At 42.7% G+C, this 20068-nt stretch overlaps 4 protein-coding genes across 4 annotated transcripts in view; 2 read left to right on the top strand and 2 right to left on the bottom strand.

The window, feature by feature from the left end:
* Nucleotides 1–1003: 1003 nt before the first annotated feature.
* Nucleotides 1004–4104, bottom strand: LOC131886138 (E3 ubiquitin-protein ligase Siah1-like). The gene is made up of 6 exons (XM_059234393.1): nucleotides 3897–4104; nucleotides 3152–3786; nucleotides 2794–3086; nucleotides 1587–1758; nucleotides 1345–1513; nucleotides 1004–1275 (listed from the first exon to the last, which is right to left on the bottom strand). Exons 1-6 carry the CDS (start codon nucleotides 3902–3904, stop codon nucleotides 1116–1118), a joined length of 1437 nt encoding a protein of 478 aa, XP_059090376.1. The 5' UTR covers nucleotides 3905–4104; the 3' UTR covers nucleotides 1004–1115.
* Nucleotides 4105–5604: 1500 nt separating this feature from the next.
* Nucleotides 5605–17826, top strand: LOC131886134 (DNA-binding protein SMUBP-2-like). Its single transcript, XM_059234390.1, has 6 exons — nucleotides 5605–5937; nucleotides 14216–14402; nucleotides 15010–15146; nucleotides 15279–15586; nucleotides 15652–16228; nucleotides 16297–17826. The coding sequence occupies exons 1-6, from the start codon at nucleotides 5691–5693 to the stop codon at nucleotides 17766–17768; spliced, it is 2928 nt and encodes a 975-aa protein (XP_059090373.1). The 5' UTR covers nucleotides 5605–5690; the 3' UTR covers nucleotides 17769–17826.
* Nucleotides 13166–14185, bottom strand: LOC131886144 (uncharacterized). Its single transcript, XM_059234400.1, has 2 exons — nucleotides 13674–14185; nucleotides 13166–13606 (listed from the first exon to the last, which is right to left on the bottom strand). The coding sequence occupies exons 1-2, from the start codon at nucleotides 14068–14070 to the stop codon at nucleotides 13245–13247; spliced, it is 759 nt and encodes a 252-aa protein (XP_059090383.1). The 5' UTR covers nucleotides 14071–14185; the 3' UTR covers nucleotides 13166–13244.
* Nucleotides 17827–18243: 417 nt separating the features above from the next.
* Nucleotides 18244–20068, top strand: part of LOC131886143 (isoaspartyl peptidase/L-asparaginase-like) — a 3416-nt gene continuing 1591 nt past the window's right edge. Inside the window, exons 1-3 of the mRNA XM_059234399.1 lie at nucleotides 18244–18410; nucleotides 18471–18711; nucleotides 18796–19182. Coding sequence (XP_059090382.1) covers nucleotides 18345–18410; nucleotides 18471–18711; nucleotides 18796–19182 — 694 coding nt within the window. The 5' untranslated portion in view covers nucleotides 18244–18344. The remainder of the gene's footprint in view (nucleotides 18411–18470; nucleotides 18712–18795; nucleotides 19183–20068) is intronic.

Raw genomic sequence — 20068 nt, 5'->3', positions numbered from 1 at the left:
CTAGCAAAGGAGAACTAGAAGAAAGGCAATGCAACGCAATTTCGTTCATGAGAACCCTGTGATTTGCACACGGGTCAGGAGGCAGGATAATGTAGAGACTTTAGTCTCTAGGATAATGCGATAAATGTTCTTGTTATTGACTGGCCCAAGTCTCCGCCCTGCTTGGAGCTTCTTCAAATAAGAGGATCGAGTTATCTCTCCTCTCGTGGTGACACGTTGCTCATGTATCCAAGAAGATCGGCAATGCAACGCAATTTCGTTCATGAGAACCCTGTGATTTGCACACGGGTCAGGAGGCAGGATAATGTAGAGACTTTAGTCTCTAGGATAATGCGATAAATGTTCTTGTTATTGACTGGCCCAAGTCTCTGCCCTGCTTGGAGCTTCTTCAAATAAGAGGATCGAGTTATCTCTCCTCTCGTGGTGACACGTTGCTCATGTATCCAAGAAGATCACGGGCCAGGATCGTGACCGGCTGACGATGCCTCTCTTGCTGGATCGTACAATACTTCGAGAGAATCTGTCTGCTTGTGGGGACCGGCCACATATGCACACACACGAAAAACTGGTCTGCTCGGAGAAAATTTGGTACGGACTTTTGGAGTTGTACTCAACAGTCATTGTTGTATCCAAGTTCGCTGGATGATATCTTCTACTCAGCATGGAGCAGTTGAGGCAGGGAAACGCTCATAAATAAGCATGGCTCAAAAAGAAGGAGCATCCACACCAGCAATAGCTTCCCAACGAGAACCGAATAAATAGAATCATGATGTAATTCAACCTGAGCCAGTGCCAATCTATGCTTGGCTTATTACATCAGATGGCAGAACGTTGCAACGTGACTTAAAGCTCTTAAAACAAGTCCAAAAGTGAGTACGCCAACAAGGAAAAAAGGCTTAAAAAACCAGTCGCTCGATTCGATTGCTTGCACACGAGAATTCGCAGAACGTTCACGTGATCTTGCCTCAAGTGGGCTTTCCTCGATGCAATAAATGGAAACTGATGAAATATACTTCACTTGTATTGAATAACATTTGAACACGACGTACAGACGTATTGTCCTCATATTGCGAACATGGGGTTTAATGTCCCGGTTCCAATGTATTTTTTGATTCTCAACGATCCTGCTTCTTCATCAGCTTCAATTTGTACCTAATTTTGTCACCATCACGGAGGCGCCGACCAATGGCGTCGCTAATACTTAGACATTGACCTTCAGAGACAATGTCACCATCTGTGGTCCGCAAAGACGATACTTCACCTCCATAAACGTACCTAAAATTAAAGTGAATAAACCGGTTCAACGAGGCTCAACACGTTTTTGATTAAGACCTTCAAACCTACTTAATATTGTTCTTGAAGGCGGTGATTTCGTATATGTAATCTTGAGCTTCTTCTTCCTCGCCTAAAAGCCAAACCCAATGGTGAAGACATCGGTCACGTGTCAGGGCTACATCGAAAAAGGTCCGACCAAAGCACGATATCACACGTGGAGACCAAGCGCCATCACCACCTTTTTGCGAGAATATGTTTGCATATGTTAACATGGGAATGAACCAACACGATGAACATCTGTTTTCTCTTACCAAAGTATAAGCCGATCAAAATCATGGAGGCGGTGATTTCAGGCCCCTCAGAGCGGCGACACTCCTCCCTATGAGCCGTAGACACATGTTCAACCACGGCCGAGGCCGCCAAGCGATGATCGCATTCAATGTAGGGGCAAAGATAGGGCCGGTACATGCACAGTCGTTCATGCTGGGAAGTAGGAGTGATTGTTAATATTAGAGCTCAGATTTTCGGGTGATTCATCTTACAATGATGTTGATGATAACGCGATTTTGTTGTTTAGGATCATTGCTAAGCAATTTGCGATAACTTTTTCTAATATTTTGCTGAGGAAAGGACAATGAATTGAAATCATTTATTTTCTCCCACAAAGCGCTTTGTCGCTTTTCTCCGACTGCAATCCTGGAATCAAACTTGTCTACAACTTTAAGCTCATTCCTGCTTTGTTTTGATTAGACGAATAATATTTTTGGGGTTTTTCTCATTTTATGAAAATGTAAGCTTTTGTATGGAAAAAAAAGCTTCATGCAAGAACTTATTTGACATTGCTGTTATAGAAGTAGTACAGTCTTAGCTTGCCCAATTCAGTTTTCACTTGAATTTCTTTGAAAACAAAAGACAAAGTTATTTCCACGTTACATAATTCGAGGAAAAAGCGGATTATGAAGTGAACATGATGTCAAGAACACAGGGTACACATTTAACCATAATTTTTAACTTAAATATCCAATACCTGGCTCTCCAAATCCAAGTAAGATTCTGCTTAATTAATAACAAACCATTGAGCATCGACGTTCTAAAACGCAGAAGGAGACACTAGGTCTGACATACACGGACTGTTGAAAACATTTTTTTCTACGGGTTCATGCATTGGCATTTAATCTAAACCTACAACATGACTCCCAGTTTTACATGAGTCCTGACCAAGATAAAGCAAGATACTGATTGAATTATTACGGCATTTTTAAAGCCCAGTTTTGGATTATTTTTGGGGGGGAAAAATTCATGAAGGACAACCTTTGCACAAAATGTGGATAGGCAAACACATTAGGAGGTCTTGATTTCTTCAAAATTAACAACTTTAGCCATTTTAGGATGCTGAGCTTTCATCACTTTTTTAACCAGTGTCATTCTCCCTTTTGGCTTAATTCCATCACGTATTTATCCTCGGCCTAATGAATATCTAACAAATCAATACAAGCCAAATTTAAGCAGAATCCATACCTCGTCTTTTTCTCGGTATTGCACTTCGACTTTACAGCCGAAATTTTGATATTCACAGGGAATCGTCATGTAAAGTAAAGCCTTTTCAGCAAACATATTCCGGATGTCCATGACCACTTCTCGGCATACCGGACAAGCGCTCACTTTACTGCGGCACGTATTGCACGTGACGTGGCCATTGCGGCATTGCATAATGGGTGGGAGAGATACTTTTGAGCACACCGGGCATTCCAGATGCATCTTCAGATCATCCGGTAGTAATGATGAATGGAAAGTGGGCAGGCTGGTTTGAACTGAAATCCAATTGAACCCGTCAACCCACCAAGTTATGTTTTATCTTGATGTATGAAATACTTACCCCCAGAATCCCGCATAACCGTCGTGGGTCGCATGGGGCTGGGCGGTGACGTGGGGCCTGGTGGGGTGGCGTAGAAATCCATTACATCCTCCGAGCCATGCGAACCACCCGGGGCCGGGCCATGAAAACCGTGCGTGGGTTCCATCGGTCCCACCCAGGATTCCACGTGAACTAGGGCCGGTTCGGACCCGACCTCAGCCTGAGCGGCATCGAACGGTTCTGAACCACTGCCCTCGTCCTCATCGGAGATCTGCACGGTCTCCGGGGCGGACCGGGACTCATGGGCTAGTGTAGGCGGACCGGAATTGGGTCGGGCCCGTCGAGGGCGCTTCAAGGCCGGCGCGTGTTGGGACGTTCGTACGGGCATGGAGCGCCGCAATCCGGCCGCCCGAGGTCCCGTCCCGCCTCCGCCTACTTCCTGGCTTTCGGGCGTTGGCGGCAAGGAGGGTCTGGGCACCAAACCCACAGACGATCCGGCCGAGCCGTGGGGCGGGTTGATGGGAGGTGGGGCCGAGGGGCGAGTGACTGCAATGGATTCTTCGGGGGCAGCGGGGCCCGATCCCAGACTAGCTGAGGTGGATTGGCTAGTCTGGAGGATGGAATCCCGTGGATTGGACATGCGGATCGAACGTGTGCTACAAGAGACGGTCAGAAACGTGATTGAAGTTCATAGACTTTGAAGTTAGGCCAGTAGCTCATGACCAGGCCTGATGGGTGGATCCCCTCTCATAAAGCCTTGCGTTACCTGACCATATCCAGGTAGGGTGGGGTCTGGCTGGTGGGGGCCAGACGAACTTGGCGGACTGCGCTTCCACACCTACTTGAGCACGGCTAGCGGACGAAGAGGCGGACCCATGGATTGGGTCAGGACACAACAATTGTCTCGGCGAGGGGCTAGCTGTTGTGCTGATCTGGAGTTGGCAAATCCAATCTAGAGAACACACAATGTTTAGTGTTTACCATGCAAGTGTTTCATGCAGTGTCGGAGGATCGGTGAAGCGAAAAAAAGTCAAAATTTCCGAGGTTTTCTGTCTCTGCCTGGGACGGAAACTCTCTAACCTGTACTGTCAAGTTTTTTTGGGTGAGGTGAACTAGCGCGTTTTGACCCCCCAGACATGGCAGGGATCAAATTTGACAGTATTGATTCGAAAGTTTGCGTTTCAGACAGGTTTATCACATCAGAAGTTAATACGTAGGAAGAATGCTCAATAGCGCAAGCGTGTTTTTAAGGCTTAAAATATGGAGGCTCTGACTGTGAATGATGCATGGGGGATGGCGAAGTCAAAATAAATAAAATCCATCAGGGTGGCGAATCCCACTGAAACAGTCCAAAATATTTAACATTTATAAAAAGACAAGACAAAATAATTGGAATGTTCATTTGGGTGACGTGCAGTACGGGACACACCGTCAGATACTCATGTTAGATTTTGCTTCAGTTCAAATAGAATATGTGATCCTTGTTGACGTCGCAATTGTCATGATTTTTACATGAAATAAAGTATCGTGGAAAAAAAATCGCACACACGAGGAAAGATCACTTTCACAACAATTATGTTCCTTGTTTGAAAACTGCAGCCCTTTATTCTCTGACCTTGTCAATCAACTTATTTGTATCATTATTTCATATTATCAAAAGCCGTTAGCTGGTAAAAAGATGGAAAATATTGATTCATCATGTCATGATTCGCTTCCATACTTTCTTGGATCTAATTAACCAACTGATTATTAGCCCATACTTTTAAGCGCAAAGAAAAATTGTAGGAAAAGTAGTGAGATTGTTGATGATTGACTATTTCCTCAAAATTCAAGTTATAAATGACTTTGGTTTTTTTGGGTGCAAACCAAGTTCTTGTCAAAAACTATCGTTTTTTTTACAACAAAGCAGAAAGATATGTTGTCCCAAAAGGTGGCAAAAATTGAATCCTTCTTTTTGATTAAGAGCTCAGACATAGATACAAGATACTTGACAAAAGATACACTCAAAATGAAACAGAAAAGCCGAAAAATCCAAATAATGTGAAACTACACAGCACAGCAACTCATTGGTATAAAAAAGAAAAGATCAACCCTTTTTGCCCATACATGAAAAAAATCGATTCTGAAAGTCGAAAAAAATGTTATCTGTTAAGGTTTTGCAAAAAGCCGTTCAAGGAAAAAGAAATGAGAATGATAAGATGCAAAAGTCCCGAAATGGGCCAAAGAGGGAAAATTCCATGCACTATGTCTCAACATTTTTTTTTTCAACACATTTATTTCAACGTTTTCATTTTTTTCCAAGAGATGAATAAAAAATCGACAAAAATGAACTAAACAATGGTAACAAAATGTGTTCGCCTGTTGTGAACGGCTCTGAACATCTGGGACCCTCAGCCACAGCACAACCACAGCATAGATGGTCCACACTCAACATCAGTGAGTCCGTCGTCACCTCTCGATTCTCTCAACCTCGTTTCAACTTTGTCAAATATGTTTCATTTCCTTTACAAAGATTTGAGTTGAACAATTGGATAGACATCGTTGAAGTGCGTCATTGAAAATGGTGGGTCGAGAGTCCTTTGTATCCGACCAACGGCGCTGGTTGCAGAAAGAACGTGAGGCTGAATTGGAGCAGAGTCAAGCCTTGTGCGATCGATTGGACGTACGGGAATTGGAACGCCGGGGATTGGCCTTGCGACACCTCCGGATCTCGGCTCAAAGCACCGGACTTTATGGACGCACCCTTCTGACGTTTGAGCCGGCTCAAATCCATCGGAAAGAACTCCCCGCCCACAGCATCACCTCCGGTAAGCATGAAATCGAAAAGGAACGGATAAACCCTCTCTTGGTTGAAGGTCCAAGAAAGTTGAGTTGAGCGAGGCTTGCTGGGATTCCATCACATCGTCGAATCGATCGAGATGAATTGTAATGGTTCGCCATTCCCCATGCCAAGCAAACATGGGTGTGGCCAATTTCCAATTGGTACATCGGATGGTGTTGGATTGTATTATATTAATCCTAAGAACACAGTGTGTATGACAGGATGGTTGTTTAACTAGAGTAGATTTTTGCCAACTGATGATGGAAAGAAAGGTCGTCTTGGACTAAGACGCCAAGATCTCTTTCCTCAGCGCTGAGCTTGTTATTTTTGTGCCACCCAACGTATATGAAAACTATCGATTTATTTTGCCCATTTCTAGAGCACTGTATTTCTATATATAATGAACTGCATACCATTCCTGCATTCCCAAACATTCAGTTTGTTAACATCTTCTTGTAATGATTTGGCTTGTTCTTCGTTCGTGACATAGGCCCATAGAAAACCATAACTAGAATGCTTAAGTTCAACAGGAGTTGTACCGCATGAGCATGTTTTCAGGTCAGCTGACGCTGGTAGAAATGGGACAAAGATATTTCGTTAAATCTCACTTCAGGCAAGTTGAATTATTATCATGAAACGTTTGTTATTCCTCTTTAATCTTAATTTCTTTTGAATCTTACAAATATACAGGTAGAAAGAGTGGTAGAATAATAAAAACATGCTTTTTAGGGCATAATACACGTAACATGTCAAAAAAAGATTTGGACATTAGTAGAGCAAATCATGTACTCTATTGATTGCCCTGGTTTAGCAACGCATCTCGAAAATCTCGAAAGTGTAACAAAATGTATCCGAAATTGCAACGCAATGATGAGGCATTCGGAATTTCGTTTCAATCTCCCAACAATGTGCTTGAATGTGGGCGACATGATTGCGCCTATACGTAAGTAAGGTAATTCCGACACCTCTCGATCAGCCTGAACTCAGGCTTGTTCCTTGCGTTTCAGTTAAGTGTTCCACCACATGGATGAAAACTTTAACTTGAGCCCCAATTCAACCCCTTCAAAATTTCGTTCTTAAAAATGTGGTTGGACAACTTACTCAAACCCGTTTTATGAAGCGTGTTGGACGAGAGCAATTGCTTGACAAGGAGTCTTATTAGGGGTTTCTTACTCTGAATTTGGACGAGCCGTCAACGATTAAAATTTGCACCATAGTTGTCCTAAGTAGCTTGACTACGAATGAAACATTTTTTCCACCAGCGACAGCTGAGACGAAAACATGCGATCGCAGCGCCCTTGATCGATCTATATATGAAGTTATCTATGCATAGGCCATATGCAAAGCAGACAAGAATGTTGGTCACAGTGTCTCCGAGATCATTGGCAAAGATCAGAAATAATGCAAGGCCCAGCACAGATCCTTGTGGCACTCCTGATAAGACTAAAGCCCACATTGAAGCCTGCCCATTGAGCACAAATCTTTGCTCTCGTCCGGTCAGCCATTTTTCAATCCATTCTTGGATTTTTCCTCCAATTCCAACATCTGACAATTTCGCTATAATTTTGATGTGAGGAACCTTGTCGAATGCCTTGACAAAATCAAAATATTTCACATCAACTGATAAGCCCTGGAATGGACGACGTTACACTGGACATATTTGACGCCGCCAAATGTACGCGAATAGTATAACCATAGAAAACCATAACTAGAATGCTTAAGTTCAACAGGAGCTGTACCGCATGAGCATGTTTTCAGGTCAGCTGACGCTGGTGGAAATGGGACAAAGATATTTCGTTAAATCTCGCTTCAGGCAAGTTGAATTATTATCATGAAACGTTTGTTATTCCTCTTTAATCTTAATTTCTTTTGAATCTTACAGATATACAGGTAGAAAGAGTGGTAGAATAATAAAAAACTGGCTTTTTAGGGCATAATACACGTAACATGTCAAAAAAAGATTTGGACATTAGTAGAGCAAATCATGTACTCTATTGATTGCCCTTGTTTAGCATGGCATCTCGAAAATCTCGAAAGTGTAACAAAATGTATCCGAAATTGCAACGCAATGATGAGGCATTCAGAATTTCGTTTCAATCTCCCAACAATGTGCTTGAATGTGGGCGACATGATTGCGCCTATACGTAAACAAGGTAATTCCGACACCTCTGGAGGTCATCCTGAACCCAGGCTTGTTCCTTGCGTTTCAGTTAAGTGTTTCCACCACATGGATGAAAACTTTAACTTGAGCCCCATTTTAACCTCTTCAAAATTTCGTTCTTAAAAATGTGGTCGGACAACTTACTCAAACCCGTTTTATGAAGCGTGCTGGACGAGAGCAATTGCTTGACAAGGAGTCTTATTAGGGGTTTCTACTCTGAATTTGGACGAGCCGTCAACAATTCAAATTTGCACCATAGTTGTCCTAGCTTGACTACGAATGAAACATTTTTTCCACCAGTGACAGCTGAGACGAAAACATGCGATCGCAGCGCCCTTGATTGATCTATATATGAAGTTATCTATGAGTATAGCGGATAATTTAGAAACCATTAAACTCAACGCTGTCCATTACTGATGGGGACCAAATAAATAATCACGGGAGGTTGCAACCAGGGCTGTCAGTTTACATTTTCAATGTCATATGAAAGAACTAGTGGAACAAGTGGAACGTTGGAAACCCGTTAATTAGCGTCAAAAAGTAACCCTGATTTTTCCTTTCTTCAAAGAGTTACTGTTTGCTCAGATTTAACATTTGACGCGGTGATATAATTGCTCGTTGCATCACTTTCCAAGGTTTTTGGCAACCTTGATTTCGAAAATTTATTAGTTCCCATCACTACTATCCAAGCCAGTCAAATTCCCTCGCCATAGACATTCTAAATCATAGGGAGGAACCTGGCAAGTTTTAAGCTGTAGCTCGAAGAATTCCTGTCTACCTGGATTTTTTCCTATAGGAGAATTCCTGTCTACCCGGATTTTTTTCCTATAGGGCTTGTCAAGTAAATGCTTTGGTGAACAACTAACCAAATTCCATGGAGTAAAATCAGAGACAACATGCCCAGCCAAACCGCACTGTGCATGCATTCAATTTTGACATTTATTCCATTTTACATGCTTGTCTAATCAAATAGCATTTTAGTATTGAGCCAATTTGATAGTGCCTTCACCAAATTACCCCAAACATGTTCACTTTGTTGGGTTTTCTAACAAAGCTCCCTCCAAATCACTTGATTATTGAAAATTCAATGGGCGGATGGTGCGAGTTGACTGTGATCTTTGTCTTAGTTCTCCCTCCCAATAATACCCAAAATCAGGCTGCCGGACCTCATTTTTCCTTGAATTTCCTTCACTTGATATCCCCTATTGTTCAAGTTTTTTGGCTGTCCAAGTTTTGTTGAGCTCAAAGGGTGATACAAGATGGACCAACCAAGAAATTTGGCTTGTGCAAATAAAAATTACGAGTGAAAAGAATTTGCTTGGAGTTCCATAATACTTTTGATGTCAGTGGTTGCCAGAAACATCCAAGTACTCCTTGAAAGTTAATCAAACGTATTTTATTAAGTACAGAGCGAAAAAGGGGGCCAAATACTTCACGATCCTGGAATTCCAATGTCAATCATCTTTGAATTATTAACAATGATATACGTGAAAATTGGACTATATTCACTGGAAATGATTAACAGTAACCTCTTGAAAGAATGGGGAGTGAAAACCGATCCAAGGTAAGGCCCAACTCATTGTTATAGCCCCGTTTCCTAATACGATTAAAGCCTACTGGGGTATACAGCGACAATTGGAAGACCTTCAGTTAAATTGAGACCTCCATGGCCCTGGTCAATAAGATCAGTTACTCTTTCCAAATAGGTAAGGAGATTTGTTGTGACAGATCTTCCTTTTCTTAACCCATATTGATGCTTCACCAAAGCTTCATTCATTTCTAGTAGCTGGCAAATTTCTTCAATCAGAATAGACTCCCATCAATTTGCTCTATACTAATGAGAGACACCGGCCTGTAGTTGCCTGCCTCATCCTTGCGATCTTTCTTGACAACTGGATTGGAGTCACGTTGGCTTGCCGCCACTGCTTTGGGACGCAACTCTTATACTTCACCCCGTATTCTGATCCAAAGGAAGAGCCCGTCAAAGTGGCCAAAATCTGCGCCCAGGCATCCTTCTCAAAAGCCCAATTGGTCCTTTGAAGAGTCATTTTAGTCCGTAGGGAAGAGTCAATCAGCTGAGCAAGAACTTTTTCGCAATGCAGTAATTTGTGTCTCCAAATGCTATTACTGGCCTCCATCTGACTGAGAAGCTCCGCATATTGCGAGAATCTTTTTCTCATTGGATGACAACAGTTTTTACAATCTGTTCAATTTTATATACGTATATACTGTCCCATTTAGGGTACAGGGTCCGCCATTCTAGGTGATGATCCACTGCGGCGGGAGGGGAGATCTAAGATCGAACCTATGAACCTGAGCATAGGTCGGTCACGCATTAATCAACTGCCCTACAACCATCTCCCCATAATCATTTAATTCTCGACCATTCAAGAATCACCAATGAATTGATGTGAAGAATAAATCTTGGTGCATTCCTTCAGCCAAATACATCCTGTCGAAGTGTTTTCCTTAATATTGTTTACTACTTTATTATGTTCTTAATACACAGACCAATACACTTCAATGTGTTTAATTAAATATATTTGCTGCTCTTGGTTTAGACATGTGACAGGTAAACATACTTAGGTTAGTGAGGATAACATGGGCTCAATGAAGCCTAATTGTCTAGTTTAATGAAGCATAATTGCTTGTACACTCCAAGGAAAAGTTATAAGCATCAAAACAGCACAGGGCACAAGTTCACTTTGACACATGGTTGAGGATCAGGGTATGGCTTCGTTGTTGCTTATCTTGATATTTAATGATTCCAGCATATTAACAATGTTTGGAGGATCAACTTTGATTTCTCTGTTTGGAGGAATGGCTCTTTTCTGTTGATAAACATTAGGAAAGAAGAGCTTCAATTTGCTATTGATGGCATCCAGACTAATGATAATTAAATGGCATCCAAAGATGCCATTTTCATACTTTATCAGATTGCAGTTTTGCCACAGAACTTCTATGGCCGTTTCACATCTTCCGTTTTTGGGTCAGCTGATATTTTGGTCCTTCGAGAAGAGAATAAAACCTAACCTGACCTAACCTAACCTTTCGGTTGCAAGGGCCTGGGGGCGTCTAGGCCGCGGCGCAAGCCTGCGGCAGCTCGGTTGCAAGGGCCTCGGAAACAGCGACAGATTAGAGCTTAATTCTGCAATAAAAAAAAGACTCCGTGCAGCGAGATTCGAACTCACGCCAATCAAAGTTCTGCTCAGGATGACGCACACTATACGTTCATGACGGTTGAAATAGGTTGAAATCTTCGTGGCAACGTTTTTACTTAAAGCAGCTACATGTCGCGAGAGTGGCAGCTGACCCAAAAATGGAAGACATGCAACGACCATACAGAACTTCAATGCCATATTTGAATGGGTTTGACAATTTTGAAGGGGTCTTTTACAATGTTCAACCCTGCCAGTTCAGTTTTCGGCCAGCTTTTCACAACACTAGACGTCTCAAGTATCAAATTTCAGCCAAACAAAGCACCAACATAACCCACTTGTTCTCCTTTCCGTTGATTTCTTGAACTAGTGTCAATCGTGTTTGCTCTAGCAAAAATCAATAAGTTGTGAGGTCATGATATCAGATTTAGTGTTACCAAATAATCAAACAAGAAAAATGTACGAACAATGTTTTTCCGCGCCTGGTTCCCATAGACATGATATATTGGAGGTCAAATACTGTCGCGCATGGTTCAACATCTGTTATTGTATACTTCAGATCTGGAAAATGATATTTTTTGCTTTAAAATGCTCACAAAGGACTTATGCGCAAGCAAAACCAAAGACGCAAGCTATGGTAGCACTCATGTAAGAGATCGGGGTGCCAAAAAATACCGAATTATGATGCGAAATTAATCAGGGAGACTACCAAAAATATTCGGTCATCGAAAATCCTAAATATCTTACAACAACCTAATTAGCTCTTCCTACGACAAGTTAGAGACAGGAATTTTGAATAGAGTGGGTGTTTGCGATCAGAGGCTTAATGTGCGTTTTGAGAGCACCTTCAAGCCATCGAGAATCCAGGCTAGTTCGACTAATGAAGTCCACATCTCTTCTTTCTCGGGCTCCTTCATTGTTTAATTTGCTTCCCTCTAATATTCGTAGGGAATACGTAGGCCTTGTTGATCCGGTAGCATCTTTCAAGTCAGACTTGGACCAATTTTTAGATAGCATTCCAGATCAACCCTACATTAAAGGACTAGCTTGGTCTGCCAACACAAATTCATTGGCGGACCAAATGTTATATAAAGATTAAAAGGTAATAAACAGACGAGTTATAATATTGTATTTTATTAGTACTGGGGATTACATTCCCTATAGCGGTTCGAAAAGCCCGCGAAAAACCCAACCAAAAAAAGATAAGTATCAAATACAGTTTCATGTGTTCATTGTTGTATCACTGCAACAAAGTCAAGTCTATGCCAAGGATACAAATATTTCTGACTTTAAGTGTACATACCTACAAGAAGGGTAGTTCCTGGTGCGAATGAAAGTATCATGCGTCTTAGGCGGCAAATCTGCCAAACATCTAAACGCTATGATTATCAGAGGGAGGTCGGTTCAACAATGAATGAGCCCGAAAAAGTCTTAAGAGAGGAGGAATTCAGCGTTTTCATGAAAGAAATTGCATTTTCGGGACTCGTTAAGCCCCTACGATTACAGCATTTGACCCTAAACCCAAGATTTGGACAAAGCTCAAGGATGTTTTGGAACAGTTTTAGTTTAAGAGACCTTTTACACCTTCTCTGAATGACGTACAGTGCCAACAACTTACTGATCCAACTCTCCCAATACGAGAACTTTCTCATTACGGGTATTCCCATTGAAAATCAAATTAATAATCTTCCCGACCAATGATAGTTATATCACCTTGAAATTAGATTATTTGACGAAATTTGATAGTGTTCTGTTTCTCACTTTGGCATTGATGTGGACAGTTTTGGCTCCAAAACCAAAAATAACTGTTTGGTACTGGCCATGCGGTGGGCTTCGTCATGGTGACCTAATGTGATATTAACCCTAACCTTGTCAACTAATATACCAGTCATCAGTATGGATTTGAAAAACTTGTTCAAAAAAAAACAGACGAAAACTATTACATATAAGTGAAACTGAGACCACTTTCTCCAGTTATGTGGTTGTATATCCTGATGAACTGTCAAACTTGAGTAACGGCTTCTCGCCCATAGCCAATTTGGTAGTGAGCAAGTACAAGAGAATGACAGTGAATGCAATGGCCAAAATGGTAATGATAAACCGCCCCAAGCCGAGATAATCCCCGCAGAAGACCTTCATCACACTCCCGCGATTTGTGCCCTTTAAAGACGGACCCGTGACATCAGGGCATGATCGCTTGGTCGGATTCTTCTGATATTTAGTCACCTCAATGATCGTTTGACCTGCACTCAAATTTGTCTTGGCCTCTGGGAATCGCGTAGTCTTGCGTCGAAATCCATCTGCCACCACGCCCTTGGGCGCAACGGCCCAAACTCCTGAAAGATGATTATCCCGTAAGATCTAATTGGTATCACCGATCTATCCCGAATTGTTCAATCTCACCCAAACCTTCCGCCAAATCGGGGAGGCTTGAAAACCGCCGGATTCGTCCCCGAATCCGCGGTTCAGGCGGTTCAGGCTCCGTGGTCCACCGGGTTTGACTTAAAACGCTCAGAAGTGTACTCAGATCTTTTTCAATGATCTTGGCCGTGACCTCCGGGTCTAAATGTAAACTGGGGCCGTAGCAATTATTGTGCACATGAACGTGGATGGGATTGTCCATGGGTCGCATATTGAGCGCCGATCCCGTGCTCAGATTCACTTGGACCTGGTTCACATCGTTGGTCCGCACATCACCATCCTCCCATTTGTGGACCACAATGTTGACTTGCTCTTGGACAGTGTATTGACCGGCATCCGCGGTCTCATTTTCATGTCCACTTTTCATTATGTTGGCCATGAATATTACGGCCAGTAGTTCTTGGGAGTCCTCCTCTGTGTTTGTTTAACCAACTTCGTTCTGAAGATTGGATTTTGTATTGACTCAGCCGACGACTTTGACTTCTGTACATTCTGAAGGCACCTTTTTACTCGTTTTCTTCCAGGCGATATCGTGGGCGCTTCGAACACCAATGAGGGCTCTGAAAGCGTCTCTGGCGTCGTCATTGGAGTGAGTTCGTCGGCCGTTCAAGTCTCCTTTGAGGAATCGCTCGACGTGATTCCGATCGACTCTGACGGAGTGGTTAATATAACCAAGTTAGCCAACGAAGTGACACACAAACGCTTAAAGACGTAAGTTTATAGTAAAATATAAACCAGTATGGGAGGGGTGATGGCTAGGCGCCTATTGGGCGTAGGGTTTTTTAAAGCTAAGCGATAAGTATTTAGAGAAGTCATTTTATCTCACTTTGATTCATTATTTTATAACTTAGGGGGGGACTTTTGGTTTTGTTTGAAAATAAATTTGCCTAAAGTCATTATGATGACCTTCTGTACATGTATGCAAATACAGCTAACAAATGGAAAGAGCGAAATCAGATATTTAACTGTTTACGTTGAGATTAAGAAGGTGCAATATAGTTTTAAGAGTTATTCTAATTTATAATTATTGTCGGTGAAAAACTGATGACGCATTTCGTTTGAAGTTTTCTAAGTTATTGAATGCCGTTGTGAGTGCTCAAAACCTTTTACCGTTTTTTGAAATACGAAATTCAAAACGAAATGTCACCTCATGAAATCAAAGGACCATCTTGAAGAAAACGGCATCTCTTTTTCAGCCCTCTATTGCGACGGGGCAAATGTAAGGTTACCTACCTCATCCCGGTTGGTTCCATGTTCTTATTAGCAATTCCTGATGTGTATTCCCCACTCATGTCGAAATAAGTTTTTCCTATTTCAGCGCTCTCAATTATATTGAAACCGGTTCACACTCTATTCTTGACAACTGCCTCTTGGGGAACTCAACTTTAAGTGCGCCTCTTCAAACCCTTCCACCACAAATCCTCAACGGGGAAAACCTCATTCAGCATGTCAATGGTAGTGTTTCTTCTTTCTTCTTACATGATTATACGTAATCCATGTCCTTTGTTGCCAATTTTCAACGTTTGTCTAAAAGCACTTGTAGCCTAGACTTCAACGTATGGTCATGTTCTATTTTATAAATTGCAGAACAATTGGACGATTCCCAAAAAGAGGCGGTCCGGTTCGCGCTCCTCCAAAAGGAATTGGCCGTGGTTCACGGCCCACCGGGAACGGGTAAGACCACCACCATTGTGGAAATCATCACACAGGCCGTGAAATCAGGGCTCAAAGTCCTCTGTTGTGCGCCTTCGAATGTGGCTGTGGATAATTTATTAGCTCGCCTGGTTAAAAATCGCATCAAGGTGGTGCGATTGGGGCATCCCGCTCGAGTTAATGTGAAGCTTCAAAAGTTCTCGTTGGATGCCCACATTAACATGAGTGATCAGACTCAATTGGTAATTTCCCATTGATTCATTGGTTGCTTTGGTGTCTTGATACAAATGAAGTCTATCTATCGTAGGTTCGAGACATTCGTCGCGAAATTGACGGAAACTTTGTGAAAATGAAAAAATCTCGCTCCAAAGGGGAGCAATCCGGATTGCGACGCGAGATCAAGGAACTTCGGAAAGAGCTCCATGAAAGAGAACGGAATGCCGTGAAAGAGATTCTGCGTCATTCCGAGGTCGTGCTTTCAACTTTGACGTCGGCCTCGGTTGAGGGACCTTTGAGACATGTGAAGGAGCGACATTTCAATATCACGGTCATCGATGAATGCTCGCAGGCCTTGGAAATGGCCTGCTGGATTGCCCTTCCATTCGCACCCAAAGCCATTTTGGCAGGAGATCATCTCCAACTTCCTCCGACCATCATGAGCGAAGAAGCTGCTCGAGAAGGTCTCAATTTCACACTGATGGAACGAGTCATCAAGGAGTTGGGATCGGACGTGGTTCGCATGCTCAAGGTTCAATATCGAATGAATGAGCAAATTATGACCTGGGCTTCCGATGCTCTTTACAAAGGAGAAGTAAAGGCTCATGGAAGTGTCAAAAGTCACTTGCTCAGAGATCTACCCAATGTCAAGGACAACGAGAACACAAGTAAGTAAACTATCGGTTATCCAATATCCCGTTTTCAATTCCTTAACATTTGGATTTTTGCGTTCCAGGCGTGCCTTTAGTTCTCATTGATACAACTGGTTGTGATATGTACGAAATGGCGACACCAGATGAGATCTCCAAGGCCAATGAGGGCGAAGTGGCTCTTGTCTGTCTTCACGTGGAAGAACTTATTTCAAGCGGCTTGAATCCAGCAGATATTGCCGTGATTACGCCGTACAATCTCCAAGTGGAATTGATCCGTCTTCAGCTCTCATCCAAATATCCGAAACTCGAAATTCGCTCCGTGGACGGCTTCCAGGGACGGGAAAAAGAGGCCGTGGTTCTGTCCTTGGTACGGTCCAATCCCAACCGTGAAATTGGCTTCTTGGCCGAGTCTCGGAGGTTAAACGTGGCCGTGACCAGAGCCAGGCGGCATGTGGCCGTGATTTGCAATTCAGAAACCGTTTCCACCGACAAATTCTTGCAAGACTTCATCACTTACCTGGAGGAACACGGAGAAGTTCGAACTGGAATGCAATATCAAAATGGGATTGATTCCCTAGACCTTGTGCGACCTGAAGGGATGACTCTGACGATCAAAGATGAAGTGAAACCGCAAGAAAGTGGGAAGGAGTCTCGGAAAAAGCCAGAAAAGAAAAAAAGATCATGTGATGTGAAGACGATAAAGAAGAAAATTCCGGAGGCTGAAGTTAGGTCAAGCGAACCCGCGAATGAAGAAGTTAAAAAGCGGTTCCACAAGGATGAGATTTCGGCTGAGGAGCAAGAAACTGCCGATGAATTAAAGCGGGAGAAGTTCACTTCCGTTATTGAAAATTTCATCGCCTCAGGGGAAGGCATCCATAACTTATCACCTGAATTAAACTCCCATGACCGAATGGTGGTCCACGAAATTGCCAAAAGTCACGGACTGATTCATGAAAGCACGGGGGAAGGTAGAAAGCGGCATATCGTTTTAAAGAAATTGGCCCCGGTACCTCCCAAAGAAGAAAAGGTTCAAGTAAAAAGCGATTACGTTCAATGTTCGGGTTGCTTAGCCCGAATGCCGAAAGCGAACATAGAGCTTCACAAAATCCGATGCGAAAAGTCTCCTCTTCAACCCTTTATCCCACCCGCCCCCAAAGTAACAGGAGTCAAGCCCAAGAAGCCCAAGAAACAGACTCAAGCCCAAAAAGAAGAAGAAGATATCGACCAGTTGTTGGCCAGTTTCTCGAAAATCGATAATGTCTGCAACGGTGAGAAATGCAAGGCCAAGATTTTGAATCTGGGGGTCACGTGCCAGTTTTGCCGAGTTCGGTTCTGTATCGAGCACAGTTTACCCGAGGCTCACGGCTGTGGAGATGCCGCTCGACGTGCGGCTCGACAACAGATCTCGCGGGATGGTAGGATCTATTCAGGGTCGGGTCGACCGTCCATGAAGCCGGATGCGGTCAAAAGAGCGCAAATACAGAAGAAGCTGGACAAGAAGTTGAATTCGTTGAGCGACGAGCGAAAACCCAAGAAGCCGGAGAAAAAGTCATGAGCTGTACAAGTTCAGTTGTTTCAATGCACAATGAATTATATCAAATTCTAACCCCGCACATTGTCTACCAAGTACTACATCTCGACAATTATTACACATGGGGTTTGATGACTTTTTTGCATGATTTATTTAGAGGGCAACTGTTTTGATCAGCACAATTATTTCCCAAATTGAGAAAAAAATAGGAAACACTTAAAAAAAAATTTCAATTGGAAAATGTTTAATTCTAAAGACAATAAAGATGAAGCTTAATTTTTATCGCCAATACAGAAGAAGTTTAGTTTTTCAAGCCAATATAGTTTAGGCATGAGGTTAAAGTTTAAAATTTCATATTCAGATTATGCCAACCGACAAAAAAAATATGGGACATTTTTTAAATCGGATCATTTATTTGGGTACTTAAAAAAAAGTTGATTTCGGAGTCACGATCGTCTTATCGCCCAGCATCCCCAATGCAAGTAAAACTCTCGTGTTCATGGAAGAATGATTACATGATCAGTTCGGGGGCGTTTTTCTGGAAGAGAGTTACTGCTCTCCAATCATTTACTCTCATTAAAATCTAAATTTGCCGTAGCGATGAAACCGGTGATTGTGGTTCACGGAGGTGCTGGAGAAATATCTGACTCGAGGGTTCAACCCAAGGTAATACCCTCATTTGGACCTCATGTTAGGAGTTGGTACTCATACTCTAGACCTATACAGCTGGATGGGATGCGAAAAGCCGTTCGAGAAGGTTACCGTATTCTCCAACAAAACCAAATCCTAGATGCCGATTTCCCCAGTGTGGCCGCAGAAGCTGTTACAGCCGCCGTTCGAGTCCTAGAAGATTTGGAAGCCTTCAATGCTGGCTATGGATCTGTCCTTACGGAAGACGGCGAGGTTGAAATGGACGCTGGGATCATGGAGGGCAAAAATCTGGCTTACGGAGCAGTGGGTGGCATAGGTGAGTGAGTGGATTGTAAAACCCAAGAGAACAGGCAAGAAAATGAGCACTTCCCCTTAAGCAAACTTATTCTAACTATTATAGTAAAGGTGAAAAACGCCATCGATGTGGCGGCCAAGGTCATGAACAAAAGTGAGCATTGTTTCTTTGCGGGGGCAGGAGCCAATCGGTTTGCCGAGTCTCAACATGTACCGGAAGTCAGTGGCGAATCGCTGAAATCTCCCTTTGCTATCCGCGCTCTAGAGCGTTTCCGAAACAGCGAGAACATTACCAACGAGATCGATGACGCTGACGAGGCGCCAATCGTAGGGAAGAAGGAAGGCAGTCGAGGCACTGTAGGGGCTGTAGCCCTGGATGCTCATGGCCATTTAGCAGCTGCCACCAGTACTGGGGGTTTAACCGGTAAACTGGTGGGACGCATAGGTGACACTCCCGTCATTGGGGCTGGAGTCTACGCTGACAACGATTCAGGTAGGTCATGAACTAATGATGTTCAGATTGGGAACATATCATCTTTATTCACCTAGCTTTCTTTTCGGATTACTAAAACTTACCTAATCTTAATCTACTTAATACTTCACATTTCATCGGTTTCATCAGACAAATTGCTATCATATGGCAGAAGTTCAGTCCATCCTATGATCGAAGGCGATAATGGACAGCGTTTTCTGGAAAACGCTCAGTTGGGTTCACTCAAAAGCTGTGTCGTATAACTGGACCATAACCTAACCCATGGACCCTCTTTAGAGTCCCTGCCTAACCTAACCCAAGTACAACAAAATCATCTGTGCATTTTGCTAGAGTTGGCCCACTTTGGTAGAAATTCATTGCAAAACAGTTTGCCATCAACAAACAGGAACAAGTCAGCAAAACGCAGGGGCTGATAACTGTTTGAAATGTCGCAAAATAATCAAAAAGTTTCCTCTGACTGAAAGGTTCAAAATCCAGTTTCAGGGTGTCGTTTCTACTGTAACAAACTTAAATCATAGTGTCATTGGATTCGCGTATTCTGGAAGTTATTTGATAATTGGGATATTGAAGCAGGAATGGAAGATGAAACCACCGTCGCATTTTGGGAAGTGATTTTTTGCGGACTTCCTTACCGCTACTGGGATTGGAATCCCATCAGTTCAAAAGAAGTAACTTATAAATTTCATTTAACTTTCATTTTCATATATTATTTGATCAACCAATGAATAAGAGTTGGCGGATCTGACTTACCCTGGAATTCAACATTGATCAGGAATTTAGTCAAAAACTTGTCCAAGTCTGACTTAAATCCTGCTACTGGATCAACGCCCACATACGGCCTACAAATATCATCACGATGCAAACTCTGTACAAGTCGATTGTTCAA

This window comes from Tigriopus californicus, chromosome 9 (genome assembly GCF_007210705.1).
Source record: "Tigriopus californicus strain San Diego chromosome 9, Tcal_SD_v2.1, whole genome shotgun sequence".
In the NCBI taxonomy this organism is placed as follows: domain Eukaryota; kingdom Metazoa; phylum Arthropoda; class Copepoda; order Harpacticoida; family Harpacticidae; genus Tigriopus; species Tigriopus californicus.
The sequence above is the reverse complement of the archived record's forward strand: the minus strand, read 5'-3'. Positions and strand labels throughout refer to the sequence as shown.

What these genes read in the sequence shown, in the direction of transcription:
- LOC131886134 (XM_059234390.1), top strand. Translation starts at nt 5,691, where the DNA reads ATGGTGGGTCGAGAGTCCTTTGTATCCGACCAACGGCGCTGGTTGCAG. An exon ending in CGCCCACAGCATCACCTCCG is followed by an intron (nt 5,938 to 14,215) that starts GTAAGCATGAAA and finishes GTTTTCTTCCAG; the next exon opens with GCGATATCGTGGGCGCTTCG. An exon ending in TGAGTGATCAGACTCAATTG is followed by an intron (nt 15,587 to 15,651) that starts GTAATTTCCCAT and finishes TATCTATCGTAG; the next exon opens with GTTCGAGACATTCGTCGCGA.
- LOC131886138 (XM_059234393.1), bottom strand. An exon ending in AATACCGAGAAAAAGACGAG is followed by an intron (nt 1,759 to 2,793) that starts GTATGGATTCTG and finishes CCTACTTCCCAG; the next exon opens with CATGAACGACTGTGCATGTA. An exon ending in GCCTTCAAGAACAATATTAA is followed by an intron (nt 1,276 to 1,344) that starts GTAGGTTTGAAG and finishes CTTTAATTTTAG; the next exon opens with GTACGTTTATGGAGGTGAAG.
- LOC131886144 (XM_059234400.1), bottom strand. Translation starts at nt 14,070, where the DNA reads ATGGCCAACATAATGAAAAGTGGACATGAAAATGAGACCGCGGATGCC. An exon ending in CGATTTGGCGGAAGGTTTGG is followed by an intron (nt 13,607 to 13,673) that starts GTGAGATTGAAC and finishes ATCATCTTTCAG; the next exon opens with GAGTTTGGGCCGTTGCGCCC.